This window comes from Sinohyriopsis cumingii, chromosome 7, assembly GCF_028554795.1.
Source record: "Sinohyriopsis cumingii isolate HCF-2022 chromosome 7, ASM2855479v2, whole genome shotgun sequence".
NCBI lineage: Eukaryota > Metazoa > Mollusca > Bivalvia > Unionida > Unionidae > Sinohyriopsis > Sinohyriopsis cumingii.
Window position 1 is genome coordinate 57285118 of NC_142967.1, and position 18642 is coordinate 57303759.

The 18642-nt window shown below is 34.7% G+C and overlaps 1 protein-coding gene across 1 annotated transcript; it reads right to left on the reverse strand.

The window, feature by feature from the left end:
* Positions 1 to 784: 784 nt before the first annotated feature.
* LOC149795319 (H/ACA ribonucleoprotein complex subunit 2-like protein) lies at positions 785 to 16317 on the reverse strand. The gene is made up of 4 exons (XM_089965084.1): positions 16116 to 16317; positions 14916 to 14985; positions 13537 to 13642; positions 785 to 1180 (listed from the first exon to the last, which is right to left on the reverse strand). Exons 1-4 carry the CDS (start codon positions 16279 to 16281, stop codon positions 1055 to 1057), a joined length of 468 nt encoding a protein of 155 aa, XP_089821210.1. The 5' UTR covers positions 16282 to 16317; the 3' UTR covers positions 785 to 1054.
* Between the last annotated feature and the right edge of the window lie 2325 nt (positions 16318 to 18642).

Below are 18642 nucleotides of genomic sequence, written 5' to 3' on the forward strand. Positions count from 1 at the left end.
ACAGATACATCCCATGGTCTAGTTGGTCATTCATGTCTGCAATGTGGCAGTTCATAATAATGTCTAGGATTGGGGAAAAATGCCGCACCATGTACCACCCAGTCACATTATCCTGACACCAGGCCAACCAGTTCTTACACTAACCTCTTATTGCTGAATGCCAAGCGAAGCAGCTGCTAGTACTATTTTTATAAGTCTTTGGTATGACTTGGCCAGGATTCAAACACATGACTTCCTGCATCCAAGGCAGACACTAACTACATAGGCCAAGGGAGTGGTTGGAATCTGAATAGTTGTTTTGGAGTAGTAATGATAATTTGTGGATAGATGGATAGACAACAGACCATCCCACAAGCTGTTCTGGTCTATGACCAGTAGAAATAAAAATCTCTAGTGAACTGTTGCAATAGACAACCTACTCTTTAACTGATTCTTCTAACTGATAATATCTTGATTTGTTATCACAGTACTCCCATCAGAATCTGAATCGTGTGTTCAAAATATGCTGTTTCATCACAGAATGAATAGCATATATTATGACCAATGAAGCTGTTTTTGTTTTCAATCACCTTAAAAAAAATTGTATTAATTCAAAAGTCAATCTACTGATCAATGTCATGTATGCTACATGCCTGAAGCTTACTTTTACAAGCATGTTCACACACAATGATCAGTGAACATTCCGATGTCTTAAGATCACGAGAATTTATTAAATTGTTTCTTCTGTGTTACAATTCTTGCACATGGCTAATCCATTGTGAACAAAATATTACAAAGTCTCTAATTATCAGAAAAGAATTTATTACATACAATGGAACCTGAATGTTTAACAACAATTTCAGCACCTCCCTCTCATGCATAAAATATGTACACAGAATGAAGACAATTAAAAGGTCTGTTGCATTTAGATGGACACGGGATTCCATTCACTGCTTCATGACATGATACATAAATGGAAACTTATATATTTTTAACTGATTTCAGCATACTTTTCTCCCTCCCTCTTGATGCATAACATTTTCACACACACGGATTAAATATAGGTATGTTTTCTTTAGATGGGCATGGGAATTCCCTTCACTGCTTCAAAGCATTCATCATATGAGTCACGGTAGTCATCATGGGGTTTGATTAGCAACATGCATGTTTGTCTCTTGGAGCCACAAGCTGCACCCAGATCCTGAAAGAGAATCAGTTAAAGTGAAAATAATGTAGAATGTGGCAATTCATTATAATTTCCCTTTCAGTTGACTAACAACAATTGCCCTCTATGATATACGTGTGAGTGCCAGCTGTTTGTAGTTTTTTCATACATGAATTTATCAAATAATATGGTATAAACATGAAGATTGTTGGCAAAAGTAATAAAGACCTGCTAACCTTTACAATTTAACCACAGACCTTACTGAAATCAGTCTGGATATCATGGAGTCTTTTGTTGAAAACCTTGTATCAACTCGACTTTTCATTCAGGAGGGGTAAATATATGCTACTGTGGGAGCCATATTGGAAGTCAGAATCATGCCATTTTTATATACAACTGGACCTAAAGAAGTTTTGTAGGCAAAAACCCATGTTGCTGTGACCATCCATTTAGAGTGGGTAGCAATAACTTTATTCTTAAGATGACTACTATGGTGACCATAAAAAACTGAAGCATCACTATTTTCATTTAGGACCAACTAGACCTAGAGCTGAATGTGCATGACAAGTTTATGGCAATACTTCAAAAGATTTAGGGGTAGCAATAACAAAATTGTCCTAAAAGTAAGAGTACCAGAGTTTTAAAAAAAACGGCACAAAACAAAGAAGGATTATGGAATTATATTGGCTTCAAGTATACTTCATGAACTTTTTAGTTTAACATAATCTAGCCTTCACTGCATAAGATCACAAATCTGAACATTTCAAATGCATGTTTTCTGCATGTTTGACATTAGACCTTTTTAGAAACTGATTTATTGCCCGTATGTGGGAAACTCTTCACTGCCAACTGTCACTTCTGGGCACTATGCAATCAACAAGAGCATTTGTGCAATTTATAAAACTGGTATTCAACTGAAAGAATATTTAATCAAATTCCCACACAATGTGTACTTATCCATCTTGAAATTTAGGATGTCAAACCAAAAATTACCCGTTGAAACCTTACATATGAAGAAGGAAAACAAATCAAGAAGATAATTTTAGGTGATGAATTCAATTACCTCCTTGAGTGAATTTTTCAGGGAAGATAGACTGAACTGAATTAAGAAATATTACATATGACTGAATACTTTTGAAATATCAACATTTAATGACAGCTAAAAATACACAAGTGACAAATTTAAGCACATTTGTAACCAAATTAAGGACACTGAATAGAGGACTGGATAGCTACCTATACTGACATCACATTCAAACCATTTGCAACTTTTTAAATATTAAGTGAAAAATATCAAAAATGTTTTCATTTAAATCACTGATCCTTTTTCTTTAGAAACTCCATGAACTTGTAAATGTTAGATAACCCATGCTGTCTCACCCTCTTATGTATATTACAGCATGATGGCTGCTTATATGTTAGAACTTTGATTCTACTTTGACATATGCTGTACATGTATAGCCCGAGTATATTTTTCAATAAAGTCTTGTTCTCTTCTGTTCAGTAGCTTTAAAAAATTTTAAAATTAGCACTTGATGACAACTGAAGAAATATTATCCCAGCAAAATGCACAGAAAACAAATTTGATTTGTAGTGCTTTCTCAGTCTAAAGTCCTTTCGGCAACGTTTTTTTTATAATTATGCAGTTAAACGTCACAGTATCTAAGCAGCACATACACGATGATGTCAATGTAAGAACTTGTTTATTTGTAATCAGAATTCATGCGGACTTGGAAGAAAAAAAAAACAAATTCTATGACTTGTCCAAATCTTTTTCAAGGGCCATTTCACACAACTCTAGGATTACTTGTTACATGAAATAAAACCTTTTGTCAATCATAATGTTTGAAACAAGTTTTTTGAATTGGTGCTTGGCTCTCAATGAAACCAGCAGTTATCATTTCTTGAACAACATTTTCCGAAATCCTACGACTTTTCCAAACCTTTGCATGTTTTTTGATAAGGCCCTTGAAATTTATTTTTTAAATAAAAAAAATTTTCCACGATTCCAGGATCCACGGGGACCCTGTGTACTTCTCTGATCATTGTCAGAAGGCAAATTATCATAACAAAGTGTGCTGACCAAGATTTAAAAGGGTCTCGGTATCAAAGGAAATTTCAGCAGACATTTAACATTATGCCATCTGTCTTTTGTAAATATATGAAAGAAAATTAATTTAAAACCAGCTATGCCTATCTAAATCTTACGGAGAAATAGTATCCAATGATGTACAGAACTAATTTCCAAACTTCATTGTGTTGGGCTTGACTGGAGTATTTCGGGTTTTACAACCGTTTACCATAATAACAGGTTGCTGTACCGTATTTTCCGGCCTACAAGTCGATGCGGAGTATAAGTCGAATTGACCAATTTTGTAAATTTTCCATCCTTCGTCCATATATAAGTCGATTCGGAGTATAAGACGAGGCCAGGTCAATAACTTGGCTTTGTATTTTATACTAGTAACTTCCGGTTGCATGAATATTGATGGTATCGTTGTATGATATTCCATATTACCGGCAATCATGAAATTGCATTACCGATGCTAACATGCTTGTGATTTTACTTCTGAACTGCTATATTTTGTTATCAATTGACACAGCTGAATAAACAGTCCATGCTTGTTTTATTATAATTGAAAGCACATCCATGCTGTAGTTCATTTTATTACCTGTAGTTACGAATGTAACTTATACAAACTTGTCATTTTCTATCATAGTTTGAAAGTCACGGACTCCGTTAAATCGATTCGTATATATATATATATACACATACCGGTATACTATTTTTTAAGTGTTTGTTCTGTTTGGACTTGGATATAATTAACATTTTATTACTAATCTATTCAATGATATACCCCACTATTATCTTTATCGGCGAGTTCAAATACAAAGTAATGGGTATGATCTCTTGTCCTTATAACTAATTTTGTATGGACAATGACTTCAATAAAATGTTGACAGATTTTCATTTCCCTAAAAAAAGCCTCATCTCCCTACTGGCAGCCTCGCTGATTTGACCTATTCTGTCGATTCTTGCCCTCAATCTGGTTTCAATTATAGCCAAAGCACTAAGCATGTTTAATTACTGTGTAAATAACACTGCATAGCCATGTGGTTGTTGTGACAATGTACATCGTAATTAAAACAAGAATGAATTGTTGATTTAGAGGTTTTTATTGATAATGGAATATAGTAGGCTCGTAATACATGAGGATTATCACAATCGTCAGGTAACTCAAAATACCGTCTTTTTTCTCTTTGCAAAAGCTACAAATAAAAACCGCCCTGAATAAAAGAACGATCTTGTAAACGGACAATTTTTTTCATCTCTTACTCTCTCTCAATCGTGCGCACACACACAAGCACGCGCGCGCTCACAATATATCTGATTTTAGTTTAGTTTAAACCATATTTGTTTTAATTATGATATCCATTGCAACAAGAGCCTTCTCGTGGGTCGGTGGTTCTTTCCGGTGTTTTCCCGGGTTCTTCCTCCACCATTAATACTGGCCGCCATATATAGCCTATCGTGTGCTGAAAAATGGCGTTAAGCCCCAAAACAACAACAGCAACAAAAGCCACGTGGCTGTGCATGCTATGATTATTCCTTCCAGTTGAAACCAGTCTTGAGTGCAAGATTCAACAGATGAGATAAACTCAGTGAGGCTAACAATAGGGAAATAAGGCAATTCATAGGGAAATCAAAAATGTGAAGAAAATGAGGAGACAGAAAACAAAAGTTGCAAACAAAAAATAAATAAAAATACTTTTTATTACACTTTAACATATCTGTGAAATGCAGTATCAAATTTACACAAATGTACAGTTTTATAATACATATTATTAAGAAAATAAAATTAATCATCTCCAATATCTGAAAATCCCTCGAAGTCTTCGTCTTCCGTATCGGAATGAAAAATGGCAGCTATATCGGGGCTCATATCATTAGAAATGTTCTCATTATCGTCTGTCTCCATCTCATCATCCTCATCTGGCTTCTCTATCCTGCTCACAATTTCTGCTTTAGCAAAGCCATTCACAATAGCCAATTCAGGAACCCTGTCCAATGCGCAACCTGGCAATATGTAGCGCGCCGCATACGTCCTGTGCTTGTGAAGCTGTGGTCGCCTGCCGTCATCCAATGTTCCCCCAACTTCCGAAGCTCAGCCTTGAAACATCGATTAACAGAAATGTCTTGTGGTTGTAATAACTTTGTCATACCACCTGGGATGATGCCTAACGATGTGTTCTTGGTTTTAATCTTCAACTTTGTCTCGGCACTGATGTGTGCACGCATAGAATCCATAATGAGGAGAGACTTCTTAGTTTGGAAAAATCCACCAACTCAATGTGTGAAACATTTATCTAACCACTTCCCCATCATGGCACTGTCCATCCATCCTTTTGGATTTACTTCAATCATTATTCCACTGGAGAATTTCTCCTTTGGCATAGTTTTTCTTTTAAAAATCAGCATTGGGGGCAACTTTCCGCCATCAGCACTACAGGAGAGAACTACAGTGAAGTTTGACTTCTCATGACCTGTTGTCCTAATAGTAACAGTCTTAGATCCTTTAAGCTCAACTGTTCTATTCATTGGAATGTCAAATGTTAACGGCACTTCATCCATGTTTATCACGTTAGACATTTCAAAATTGTCAGTCTTAATCTTGTCTTGGACATACTCACGGAAATTGTTCAATTTTTCCAGAAAGTCTACTGGTAGTTTCTGTGCCATAGTAGTGCGTTGTCTTATACTAAGTCCCCTTCTTTGCATGAACCTATAACACCATGACACACTTCCACTAAAACTTTCAATTCGACACGCGGCACATTGTGTCAAAACATATTCTTCTAATTTATCCTCAATATTAATCCATCTTGCTTTGCAGCCACGATTTGCTTTCTTTGTTTTTTTTTTTGTAGTGCATAATGCAACCTTAGCTTTATGCCAATCCCGGACACATTTTTCACTTACACCATATTTCCTGTGAGCAGCCATATTCCCACCTTTCTCTTCAGCGAACTTTACAACTTCCAGCTTAAAAGCTGCTGTGTAAGACTTGCGTGATTTGACGGGAGGCATTGTGAGATAAGTTGTATGATTTGTACGGGGATATTTATATGAATGATTATGACTGAAAAGATTGATCAAAATATATCGAACTCATTAAAATGTGCCCGTACTATAGCAATGAAAACAACGCCCATGGCTAAATTCATTATTTACATCTAGAGAAGGGAGTGGGCATCATTTCCTGTTGTACTTAATCCCATTGATATTAAAAACGGGTAGCGTAATTGATGCGGATTAATGATAAAGAACAATGGGGTACCGGCAATATGGTAACTAGTATCGGTAGCTAAAGCCAATATCAAGGTCTAAACAATTGCGGCAACTGGCTTTGATTGTTGTTGGAAACCAAAGACCAATTTATCAACAACTGGTATAATCAAAGAGAGACACCGAATCGTCAGCTGGTTAAGAATGAATGTAGGTGAAGTGTTGACATTACAATTTGCTTTAAACTGAATTGCGAAACTAAAAATCATGGATCACTGATGATCTATGAGTACTGGTAGTCCATCTATTTATCGGATTTTAGTGTAGTTTAAACCTAATTTATTTGAGAAACTTTGTCAAATACAACTAGAAACATATGATTTGGGGGATTCAGTAGAATGCATGATCTACATTAGTTTATAAATAATCATAGAACGCTCGAGTTAATATGGATTACATCCCTTTGTAGGATCAATTGGATCAATGAAAAAGCTATGCCGGTAATTGCTCACGTGTGTCCAACATTATACTGGAAAATCAAATATTAATGGACCAGTTATTTCATATCTTTTTTTTTAGGAACAAACAATATGCTTTGAATTAGTACAGTACACTATAGAGTATAGACCGTAAGTGTGCTATGCGGCCCGGTGAAGTTTTTATCGGTACGGTAAATTGTTTTCTTTTATTTTATGTTTGAGGAATAAGAAAAACACGCAGAATGCAAAATAAATAATGACAAAACTTACAAATATAAACGCAGTCATATTAGTTTATGACAATTTATTGACATAGTAATTTAACATGAATTTGTACTTCTATGTGACCTGTTTTTGATTATGCCGATTATAGAGCAATGTCAATAGCATACCGGATACTGTAATCCATATATAAGTCAATGCAGTTTCAATGACACAATCCATATATAAGTCGATTCGGAGTATAAGACAAAGACCGAACTTTCAAGTCAAAAAGTATCGATTTATATGCCGGAAAATACGGTATTTGAAGCAATAGTCCCCAGAAGTAGAGGTGCCAAGTGGGACAAGTGCACTGGATGGACATAAGAATTAAACTCAAGGGGAGTAACCTTGTTTCCAAAAAGACCTATAGTAGTACACCTCTCCCTTGATAACTCACACATAACGGTCCACAAACATTGACTGCACTATAAGCGAGGGCACGAGTTACCAAGGGACCTCCAATAATTTAAAAAAAACAGCTTAAACACAGAGGCAAATTGTGCAGAGAGAGTTAGGAGACGGGGCTGTTTAATGACTGAATCCTCATTTTACAATCACATTGATAATAATTGTTAATAACGCATTTTTTCTAGTGAAGTAGTTCATTATTCTGTATAAATAACGTTTATTTTCAAAATGTTCAACATGTGAAAGATTATTCCAACTGGTCTGAACAACAATCAGGTGTAAAATGAAAATACCTCTGTATTATGTCACTGCTTTTTGTTTTGTTGATAAGTCTGGTTCCCGGATTGGTATATAATAGTATCCTGCCAAATCGGGAGTTTGTTAGCAGGGGACTAGACTAACTTTTGATACACCAACAAACAAGATTCCTTTTTTTTCAAAAACAAGCTACATTTATTTCGTGAGACTATGGTCTACATCGCAACTCACTTGCCAAAAGTGGTCAGTATCTGTGAAACCAAGCTCTTTATTTTGCGAAGTATTCTTTTAGCTTGGCTGCCTTGTCATCTATGATCACAGTTATGAATGAGTCGGTTAATTTAAGGTAGTTTATGTTACACACACATTAATATTTTTAATAGTGTTTGATTAATCCATGAAGTGAGTTTACCTGACATACAACCAGTGCCGCTAGATTTTGAGTTTGCAGGATTTGCGTGCCTATGAACTTTTGTTGTAATCCACCTCTATTTGATTCAAAAGACATAATGAACATGATAATACATAGAAGGCCAGCTTTTAATTCAGTGCAACACTACAACAAATACTTGCTCAAGTCAGTTATCAAAACACGGCACTGAATTAGGTTCTCAGAGAAACGCTTGCAGACATCGCTGTTACGGTTTATTGACACATTTTATGTTTAAATACACATTACATTTATGATGATTACACTTAAGAGGAAAACACAAATTTCACTTAACAAAAATTATTTAATTGGTATTTAAGTATTAATGTACTGCCTACACTAGGTGTGACATTTTCATTGATCGAAATTTCCTTGAATATTTTTTACTTATGGTGTACTAAGAATGTTGCTTGGAAAGAAAATGTAACCACTTATATGACTTCTTATCAAAAGTTGATAATTTCAATATGTTGATCAAAATTTCAAGGTCATATCTACCGTTTTCGACTATAAAACGAGCGATATATCAATGTTTCAGTTACTAATTTTGATCGCGATTTTTTAAGTCTTAACAAATAGGGATAACTTTTTGTATTTTCTGGTTTAAAAAAGATGGGATTCATGCCTGACCCCACGTTGTAAGCAGGTTCGTGAGTTATCAGGGGAGTGGTGTACATGACACAGACTTAACCTTACTGAAAATTGGTCCATCTAACAGAAAATATGGACTGACTGAGGTCTTGTTAGGCTTGGCAGGTCTGCAATTATGATTTTCAGCTCCTAGGTACAAAATCTCCAAACATTTAGAAAGAATGAACACATTTTTTGTACAACAAATTAAGTTCAAAAAGAATTAAGATTCTGGTAGACTGATATTTGAAGAAAAACTATATATGCAAGTGATTTATAAAAAAGTACTATATTTACCACATATGTTGGGACACCGTAAGTAAAATTCTAAAATTATTTTTTGTGTGTGTGCACTGAATGTTCTGGGAGAGATTTATTGAGGAGCAGCAAGTTTTGGGGCATCCATTCCATCATAATATTGATGCTTAGCAGGTAAAATGATCAACGAGGGTATCAACTGTAGGATTTAAAAATGAAATCATCTGAATCTTGCATCAGGAAAAATGCACTCAAACAAAAATGTGCGCATATACTATGGTATGTTTATCTGTTTTATTACAGTATTTATTACAATATACTCATATCTATGTTCCTTTGGATTTTACAAGTTTTAAAATATTAAATTTAATATTACTGCTGCAGACTGAAGTATCCATCAATATTTTTCACACTCTGGTGTTTACTAGTAAATTGTGTTGCTTCCATTTTTTGTACAAGTATGAACCACTCATTTGTATTATATTTTGTGTTTTCTTGTACACTGTTTGCCTTTTATGTAAGCCAGGTCTAATTCCCAAGTGCAAAGATCTTATGTTGCAATGAAGGCACCACTTTCTTTTCTCAACTCTTTGATCAAAGCACAAATTTGATACTTAGAACAAAGTAGTCCTATATTCTGTTAAGTTTATATATCAGCTTAATTTGTATATAAAAAAATCTGCATATATAAAAGAATTCAAAGATGGCTTGTGAAGTTGGTTTGCAAAAAAAAATCGTTTATAACCGATAGACCATGTTGAAAAACAGGTGTGTTCAGTCACCACCCAAGCATTTATTATTTGCCACCTTGTTGTCATCATTGATACAAACAGGTACTGATGTCTGCAGGGTACAATCGCACACATGGCATTAATTGTCATTAAGAATACTTTTGTAACCCATGTTAGCAAATATTTTGTTATTTGCACTCACAGTGAATGTACTTAATACATTTTTTGATGCAAACTGGATATAATACATTCTTAGTTTCCACTAAACATTGTGCCATGCATGAATTAATGATGCATTGAAGCAATTGTAATTTCCCTCTCTTATTTGTGGTTCTGTTGGATCCAATTTTCAGTGTGATAACATGCTGAAACTCTTGAGGAGAACCAAACATGGTTTGTTTATACCTCTCAACATCAATGAACACCATGTCAATGTTCTTACTCAACATAAGTGATAAACACCATGATATGTATGCTACATCACAGCATATGATTCTGGATAGTGGTTACAATTATTCTGCAAATAAACTGCTTATCAAGAATTTTAAAAAAAGAGGTGGGGAGTTGCAAATTCAACACAATTTCTTTCAAGTCCACATGTTCTGGGACATATGATCTAGGCAACAAAATGTTTAACCACATGATATGGGACAGAAAAAAATCATTATATACTTTAAGTACAGCAAAAGGCATGAACAGTGGAGTGGCAAGATAATGGATTACTGAGGGTAGATTGAGCCCTAAGGTTTTCGGCTTAACATATGGATGAACTTCTGTCAAAACTAAGCAATACTATGGTGCAAACAAATTGAATTATTTGACACACAGCTTCATCTATGAATGTCTATATGGACAAGAGTAATTCTGTCCTGGAATAACTGAACGATGCAATATCAACAAGTAATGTCTTACTCATAATAAAATTGCTAATCCTGGCCCTTTCGACTGTGTAAAACAATGTGTTCATAAATTTTACTAGTACACTGGTTTTCCACAAAAATAGTTTTTTTTAAAAAAATTTCTACTTCAGAAACATCACCATAATGCTGCTCTTGATAATCTTCATAATGTTTTTCTAAATTTTATTTTCTTTATACTGGGGTCCAAATCAGTGGTAGTTTGCTAACTCTGAGTCTAGTAAATGTTTTGTTGGATAAGTAGTTTTCGTAATTTCAATAATCCAATGGCTAGTTTGTTGCCGCCCAGTATTTATTTGCACTATCATATGTCATATTTGAAAATCTGAATGAACAGATTAACTCAAGATATGTAGTTAATGGTAAAGGTCATTGTTCCAGGGGAGAACCTTTTGTTTGTAACCCCCCCCCAGTTTAAAAAATGTAAATTACAAATGAGATAAAAGATGAATAGAACTTAGCTCATTTATAATTTGAAAACTGGGTCCCAAACACCACTGTCATCTGCGTGTTTCATTTCAATCGCAAGTTAACTGTGCAAAAGACTACCCTGCTTACCAGTCATATCCAGTTCCTGGAAAAGTCTACTTTCAGCGAAGGGGTGTATCCACGACTATACATATATGTATATAGAAGGAAATACTATCTCATCTGCTTCCAATATTTACAATGTCGAATCAAGCAAATGAACAGAATGACAACTACAAATTTGCCTTCCACATGGAGTTAACAAACATTTTAATTTCTATGTTCATGTGTGCAAAGGGATATAACTTTAAACTCTCCACATTATGGTAATTTATGGAATTATCTGGCAGATACTGAATAGGATGAACAAGGCTTCTCTGCTGTCTGAGGAAATTAAACTAGCCCATAGGGTATGCAACATGGCTCTGTGTTAGTATGGAAGTCCGTTAAGCAAGAACAGCGCAGAGGATGCCATTGCTAGGGTCACTCTGGTTACAGTCAGGTTAGAAATTATAAAGCAATGAATGAATTGACTAAGTTGTGTGGACTTTTTATCACATTAAAGATTTCCATTATTGAAATTCAGGGGTGGGGTGGGGTGGTAAAAACAAACGGGGAGGTATATTCAGACAAGTATTCCATCACGTGAATTTTCAACTATGAGCAACTAAGCTTAAAAAGTGAATCTAAGAAATTTTGGTTTGATAAAATAGCACCAGCAACAGATATTACAATATACTGATGATGTCAAGTGCATCTGTTTTCTAACTGGCTGCTTTTCAACATTACTTTTAACAAATTAAAGGATGATCTGTAGATATTATGTACTTATGAGAGAGTGATAGATGTAAGGTGAAGTTGTTAGCATTTGCAGCCTGAACAATGGAGAGAATGTTGGCATACTTCCATGTTACTTTCACGTACTGTGACTGAAAATCTTTGGATACTAAACTTAAGAAAACTGAAAATGATCTAAGCACACATTCAACCAAAATGGCTGCTCCTATAGCTAAAAAAAATCAGTCTGAATTAGTTTAAAATACACATTTTTAGCAGTTATTAAAATATGGAAAATCAACTAGACAACACAAACTTCTTAAAGTGCAATAAATGAAACACAAAATAAAATGTAAAAAAAAAGTTATTGGATCACTTTTTTGTATACAATTTACCTTTGAAATCCAAAATGTGAAAATGACCAAGAAGAGTTAGGTGCATAACTGAAGCAAGGCCAAGCTTTATACTATATTACCATTATCACACCCATCAACCATACACCAAAATAAAACAAATTAAAAGTTCTTTTTTCAATACCTAAGATAGTCTTTTTTAAACAGCCAGAATAACAAGTGAGGAAAATGTAAGATATTCTTTTATCTTTAAAACTGTAATCCTATGCAAAATACTAAACCGCAGTGTGTCACCTTAATGGCAAAATCATGACATGGAAATGGGAGTTAAGTGCCTTTCCTGATAATATAATAAGGCAGTCGACTAAGGCTGGCCTGGGCAAGTAGAGAAACTGCAATCCTTGAGCTATTCATTTCTGATTCTTCAAAATTCAGGATCCAATTTGTAGGTGTACATGCATTTGTGAAAAACAGTTCCAAGACATAGATGAAGATGAACCATTCTAGTTCTCAAAGATCTGTGTGACCACAGGCAACAAAATCATATATAAAATTGGTCAACCTTTCATAGCTTAGATACTTTCTCTCCCTCCATACCTGACATTTCCTCTATGTTATAAAATAATACACAAAAGACCCCATTTTTGTCTTATATCGAGTATCATATGTACTTGTTTATAAGTTGATTATAACTGCAAACAAAATTGACCCTAATTCACTGGAAGATCAGGGTCAATGTTTGTTCTGCTGATTATTCCTTGCAAACTGCACAGACCAGATCTGCTAGCACATTCTGAGATGGCAGATCTGGGTCAGTGCGGTTTGCAGCTGGCCTCACAAGTGAGCAAATCTGGGAAGGGCTGTTCCACTTTAAAACATGGTGCCCAGGACAGGCAGTAGTTTACAAATATATGCCAGGCAAACAAATCGACATTTAAAGTGGCTTCCCTGGGCCACAAGTATGTTTTACAGGAACAGTCTTAATTAAAAAGGCTTAAACACTGAGGGTAATCGAGTGTGGACAGACATGTGTTGGCAGACATGCACAGGAATGCATGTTTATCACTATGTTGAACTTCTTTCAAGGCAGGTTCAACAAAATTTCCTGAAAAATTCACTATTATCATCTTACATCTTTTGATGGAGTGTAACAATAGGGGATATTGTTTTCTTCACAAACCACTGGCATGTGGCTGATGACATCAACAGGACTTACATCTCCTGCCAGCAGAAGAATTCTGGAAAGAAATAATTTCTCATTAGACTAGAATATTATTGGAACCATATTTTTTTAATGATGATGACACTGATAACAGGGTATTTTTTTAAAATACAAAACTGTTCAAGATTTCAATAAAAGGTATGTGGACTTGATCTGACTTGTAATGTTGAGAAGTCAAGATCAAGGAATTGACATGACTAGATCTGACTTGTAACATTAAGGAGTCCTAATTGTGGACTTAATCTGAGTTGTAACACTCAAGGACTTCAAATACCTTGATCTGACTTAAAACGCTTAAGAGACAAGATCTCCATTTTTTACCTATATGCAAAGTAAAAGCCTGTCAATAAATAAAAAAAAAGAATGATGAGTGGGTCACTATGACATCATTTTGATCTGAACTAGGTTCACAGAAATATTTGTTAATGAAAAAGACAGCCATGATCAAGCTCCTGTTGGGCTAAGGCTTGTAATTGTCACACATTTAGATGGCTAAGTTAAGTTTTCTATCTGTAAACATATGCAAAATCAGTGTGTAAACAACCATGTTTGTCCTACATCTGCTGGTAGCTGCTGTGTATATCCAGGCAGTATATCTGGTTGCACTACCGATTTTTCATTATGTATATAGATATATTCAGCATTCTAAATAAAACTATGATGGATGTTTTACCTAAATTGTCAGATATAGTCATCAAAGACATATCTTACAAAATGAATTCTATCATAATACAAAGTAAAAGATAAACAGTAAATTAAACAATCGCAAATTAAATGAGGTATGGGATGTACATTATCAACAGAATACATATAAATAGCTATCAGCTGTTCACCTATGATGCAGTGCAGGAACAATGTGCAGTATACACACCCCCTTGTACATGGTCAAAAATTATGGTAAACAATGCAGCCTAATTCCTTATTTTCATATCTGAACATGTATCTTGTGCTTTGAATCTGCTTGATTCAATGACATCATTTTTGTTATTGTATACCTTGTACACATTTAGAATTTTTGGTAAAATCACAACTTTTTGTAAGACTTTTATGTTTGAACACTAATCAAACAATTTTCTGCTTGCCAAAAAAAAAAACAACCACGCTAGATTAAGATCAGCAGTGTATTAATAGTCAATCATACATCGCTCCAGTCTAGAGGTTATGTTCCTGAATATGTGACTGTAGTAAATTTCAGCTCTTAAACTTTCAAGACACAGTGACTATAACACTTTTAAGAGGATTATCGGTGTTTATTATAATATCTTACTTTTTTTATAAGACTTTCTTACCCTCTTTCTCCCTTCCTTACAAACTTCTGAACCTCTCTAACTCCTTTACGTAGTTGTTTGTGTTTGGAAGCTGTAAAATAAAAAGCATGTAACTGACATATTTTGTAAAAAGAGAAGGGAGGTAGGGGGTGAGGCTGCAGAAATGGTGATTTTAAATTTACACAGTTAACATTAATCAGCTTTAGAAAGGACCACATTGCAGGTGATTTTCTCCATCTATATCAACTAATACAGTCTCTGTTCAATTTCAGTGGGGCAGTAGTTGAAATAATGGAAAAAATGTTCCCTCTGGTATGGCTATTGTTTTTGGTTCAATATTTTCTTCCAAATTACAAAAGTTCATTGAATGCTCTGCAATGTAACTGTCATCAAGAAACTTCCAGATCAAAATTATGGATCTCTGTGCTTTTGAACAATGGTGGCCAAGTACTTAACTTGGATCAAGAAAAGAGCATGTCAAATGAAATCATCACAATAAAGGTTAGTATGAATTTGCTTATAAATATATGTGGCATTCATTGTGACCTCACAGCACACAATATTCAGTCTGGATTGTACTGGTTCATTTCATCCAAAAATGTCTACATACTTTAATATTGATTTTGCCATAAGTACTTCTTGGGGCATCTAAATAATGACCTTCCAAAAATCCAAATGAAGTGAATCCATGCCACTTAATGGTATGTAGAATCAAATTCTAAAAATATTACACCCATGACTGAAATATGTGTTGAATGCCCACATGACCTGTGTGACTTTACTACAGAAGCAAATGGGAAAGTATACAAATATTAAAACTAATTTAACCATTCCTTATTGAGTTCTGATTTTAAAAACATTACGGGTTATAAATCCAACCAGTCTACTTCTTGCAAATTTGTTAGCATGCATAGTAGAATTAGATGGAATGTATCTTTATTTTATTTACATGTGATAGTGAAAAAATGAATCGGGTCTGAACCAAAACAGGAACAATTTGATGTATTGTTCTAAGGGTGAAAAAATGAAGTACTTAAAGGCGTTAAAGACAAGCACTACACGACATCTAGTCTTGTCAAACTCATGTAGGCGATTTATCTCAGTACCGCTTAAGCATCTTGTCATTCAGGAAAATCTATTTTTCCAATCACTCACAAGTACTATTCGCAAGGCTCATGACTGTCACAGCATTGAAAACATGTTACACTCAAAAACAGTTACCCTTTTTTACTACTTTGTATAGTCTTTTAGTCAATTTTCTCGAAGCAAGTGGCTGCGCGATGGAACAAAGAAAACGAATTTTTTCTTCCCATAATGTTTTGCTGCCTTTCCCTTCAGGCTCATCTCCTTCCTCCGATTTTCTTTTCTCTCTCTTCTCTTTACCCATAGTTTTCACGCACGTGTCTGCACAGATACTAATATCGAAATCGGAACATTTAGCACATTATGAGCTCGGATCCATGCGACAGGAACGTTATTTTCCGGAATTTCCAAAATTCCAATTAAAAACAAAAGTTAATGCGGATTTGAACTCAATTCTCAATTATGACAACAGGGCCAGATTTAGAGTGGGGAACAGGGGTCACGTGCTATGGGACCCCTAGTCATAGACCCCACGATCGGTTACTGACATTGATAAAATTACATATTTTTTAATAACCACATATAGGTCTATCATCGAACCATAGAATACTTAAACCATCTAATATTTAGCTTAATATAGCTGTAATAATTATACACATATAAAGGACAGTTAATGCCTGCTTTAATAGTGTATTTGAAGATTTATAAGTGCCCCATACCCTTATGTTAAGTGACCCAGGCCACCCAAAAGCCTTAATCTGGACCTGGTGGATGGTGGTAAAAAGCTCATTTTTATTTGCCCTACAGGGTACTGATAGTCTAGTAAAAGCAATAAAGCAATAAAAGGGACCCACTTATACCTTGGCTTATATTGTTGGAAAACCAGTTCATTTGATCTCTTAAATGAGAGTGAAGAAAAATCATGCAACTTAAGTGACGAGTTATTACATGGTGATCATCATAACATTGTATAAGAGTATGTGCTAAGAGGTGCATTATTTCACAGCATGGTTACTTTGTCTTCTTTCTATCTGGGTACTCTGTCTCCTCTCTCATTGGTTACTTTGTCTTCTCTCTCTTAGAGTACTTTATCTTCTCTCTCTCTCTCTCTCTTTGGGTACGTATCTATTCCTAATTTGTATTATTTGCCAACTTTTCTTAATGATTATATACTATATACATTTGTATTTTTTACTTGACCTTGTCCAAAATCAAGTTCACTGTGTACCTGACTTGAAACGTTGATTTTATAAACAACATCGCACATAACTAATATTTCTCTGTGAGAACAGATTAAATATTATGATCATTATGAAGTAAGTAAACATGTTTATCTTAATCTGAGTCTAGGACATTGGAATTCTCAATGGAAAAACCTGTTGTACCTAATGTTTGCCCATCTTCTATAGCCAAGATTCTGATATGTTAATATTATCTACACCTTTGCAGATTGGAAAGGTATTTCAATGCTTCATCCTAGCGACAACTATTTGGTTTCATAGTTGCCTCCCTTAGTATGTAATGACAACTAACCAACAGCAATTTAGAGCAGTGTTTTGTGCATCAACTGAAAATGGTGGAGGCAGCTGACTTCAAAAGGATAGTTTGTAAATTTAACATCGAAAGTATGACCACATACCAGACAGGAGCCATCAAAGGTCTGTTTTAGATAAAGGATGTATTTGTACAAATACAGACTAGCACTGGAAAATTGCTTATTTATGAGTTCATTCCAGTTTTATGCTCCCATTGTCTCACTCATGTAGGATCAGTGTTCAAATTTGAACAAGATTATTTGGATTAGATGTTGTGGCTTGCCTGCTGCATCCAGTGAATTTCACAGACTTGACACACTAAAATATCTGATCAATCTGCCAGGGTGTATATAGGGTTAACATATTAGAACCTTGATTAGTGAAGATGGATGTGTGACATGTTCTTTTGTTATAATTTTAGTAATAGACCTTGTATTGTCAACAATTTAGAATGTTAAAGAACTGAACTTTGATCCTTATCCTGGTTCTATTTTTGTCTTAGCTTTTTATATAATGTTGTTTACTTGAAAAATGACTCATCCTTGCCTTAGCATCTTGAAGTAGAATCAGTCTTATTGTTGTGTCCAGATTTTCATTTGGGTGTAGTTATTTATGCAAATTACTATTCACTGGAAATACAAAGTGCTCATCAATAATATTCTTGGACAGAAATAATAATTTGGAATCATAGTGAATTCAGACAAGAACATTTTTGGATCATATTTTGATATATCAAAGGCTATTAGCACATCATCATACTTCAGGCCATTGACACATTACTTCATTTGAGACTACAGGCACATCAACACCAACACATTCAATACTGGAACTTAGTTGGAACTTTATCCATTTGGACTTGTGATAAAACTTTTAGGACTATTTGGGATTTAATTCACATTACTGTAAATTCTTTTAAAATGTTCACTTTGTAGCTGATGGAAGTAAATTATTTGCTGAATTTGACAAAACATGTTGGTTTTTGTTCTTTCCTGTTACTTAGTTTAAGACCATATAGTTGTAACAGAGTACTTTGCTTTCTCTATCTTTGGGTACTTTGTTTTTGTTATTGAATACTTTGTTTTCTCTCTGTTTGGGTACTTTGCTCCCCCCCGCCCACTCTCTCTCTCTCT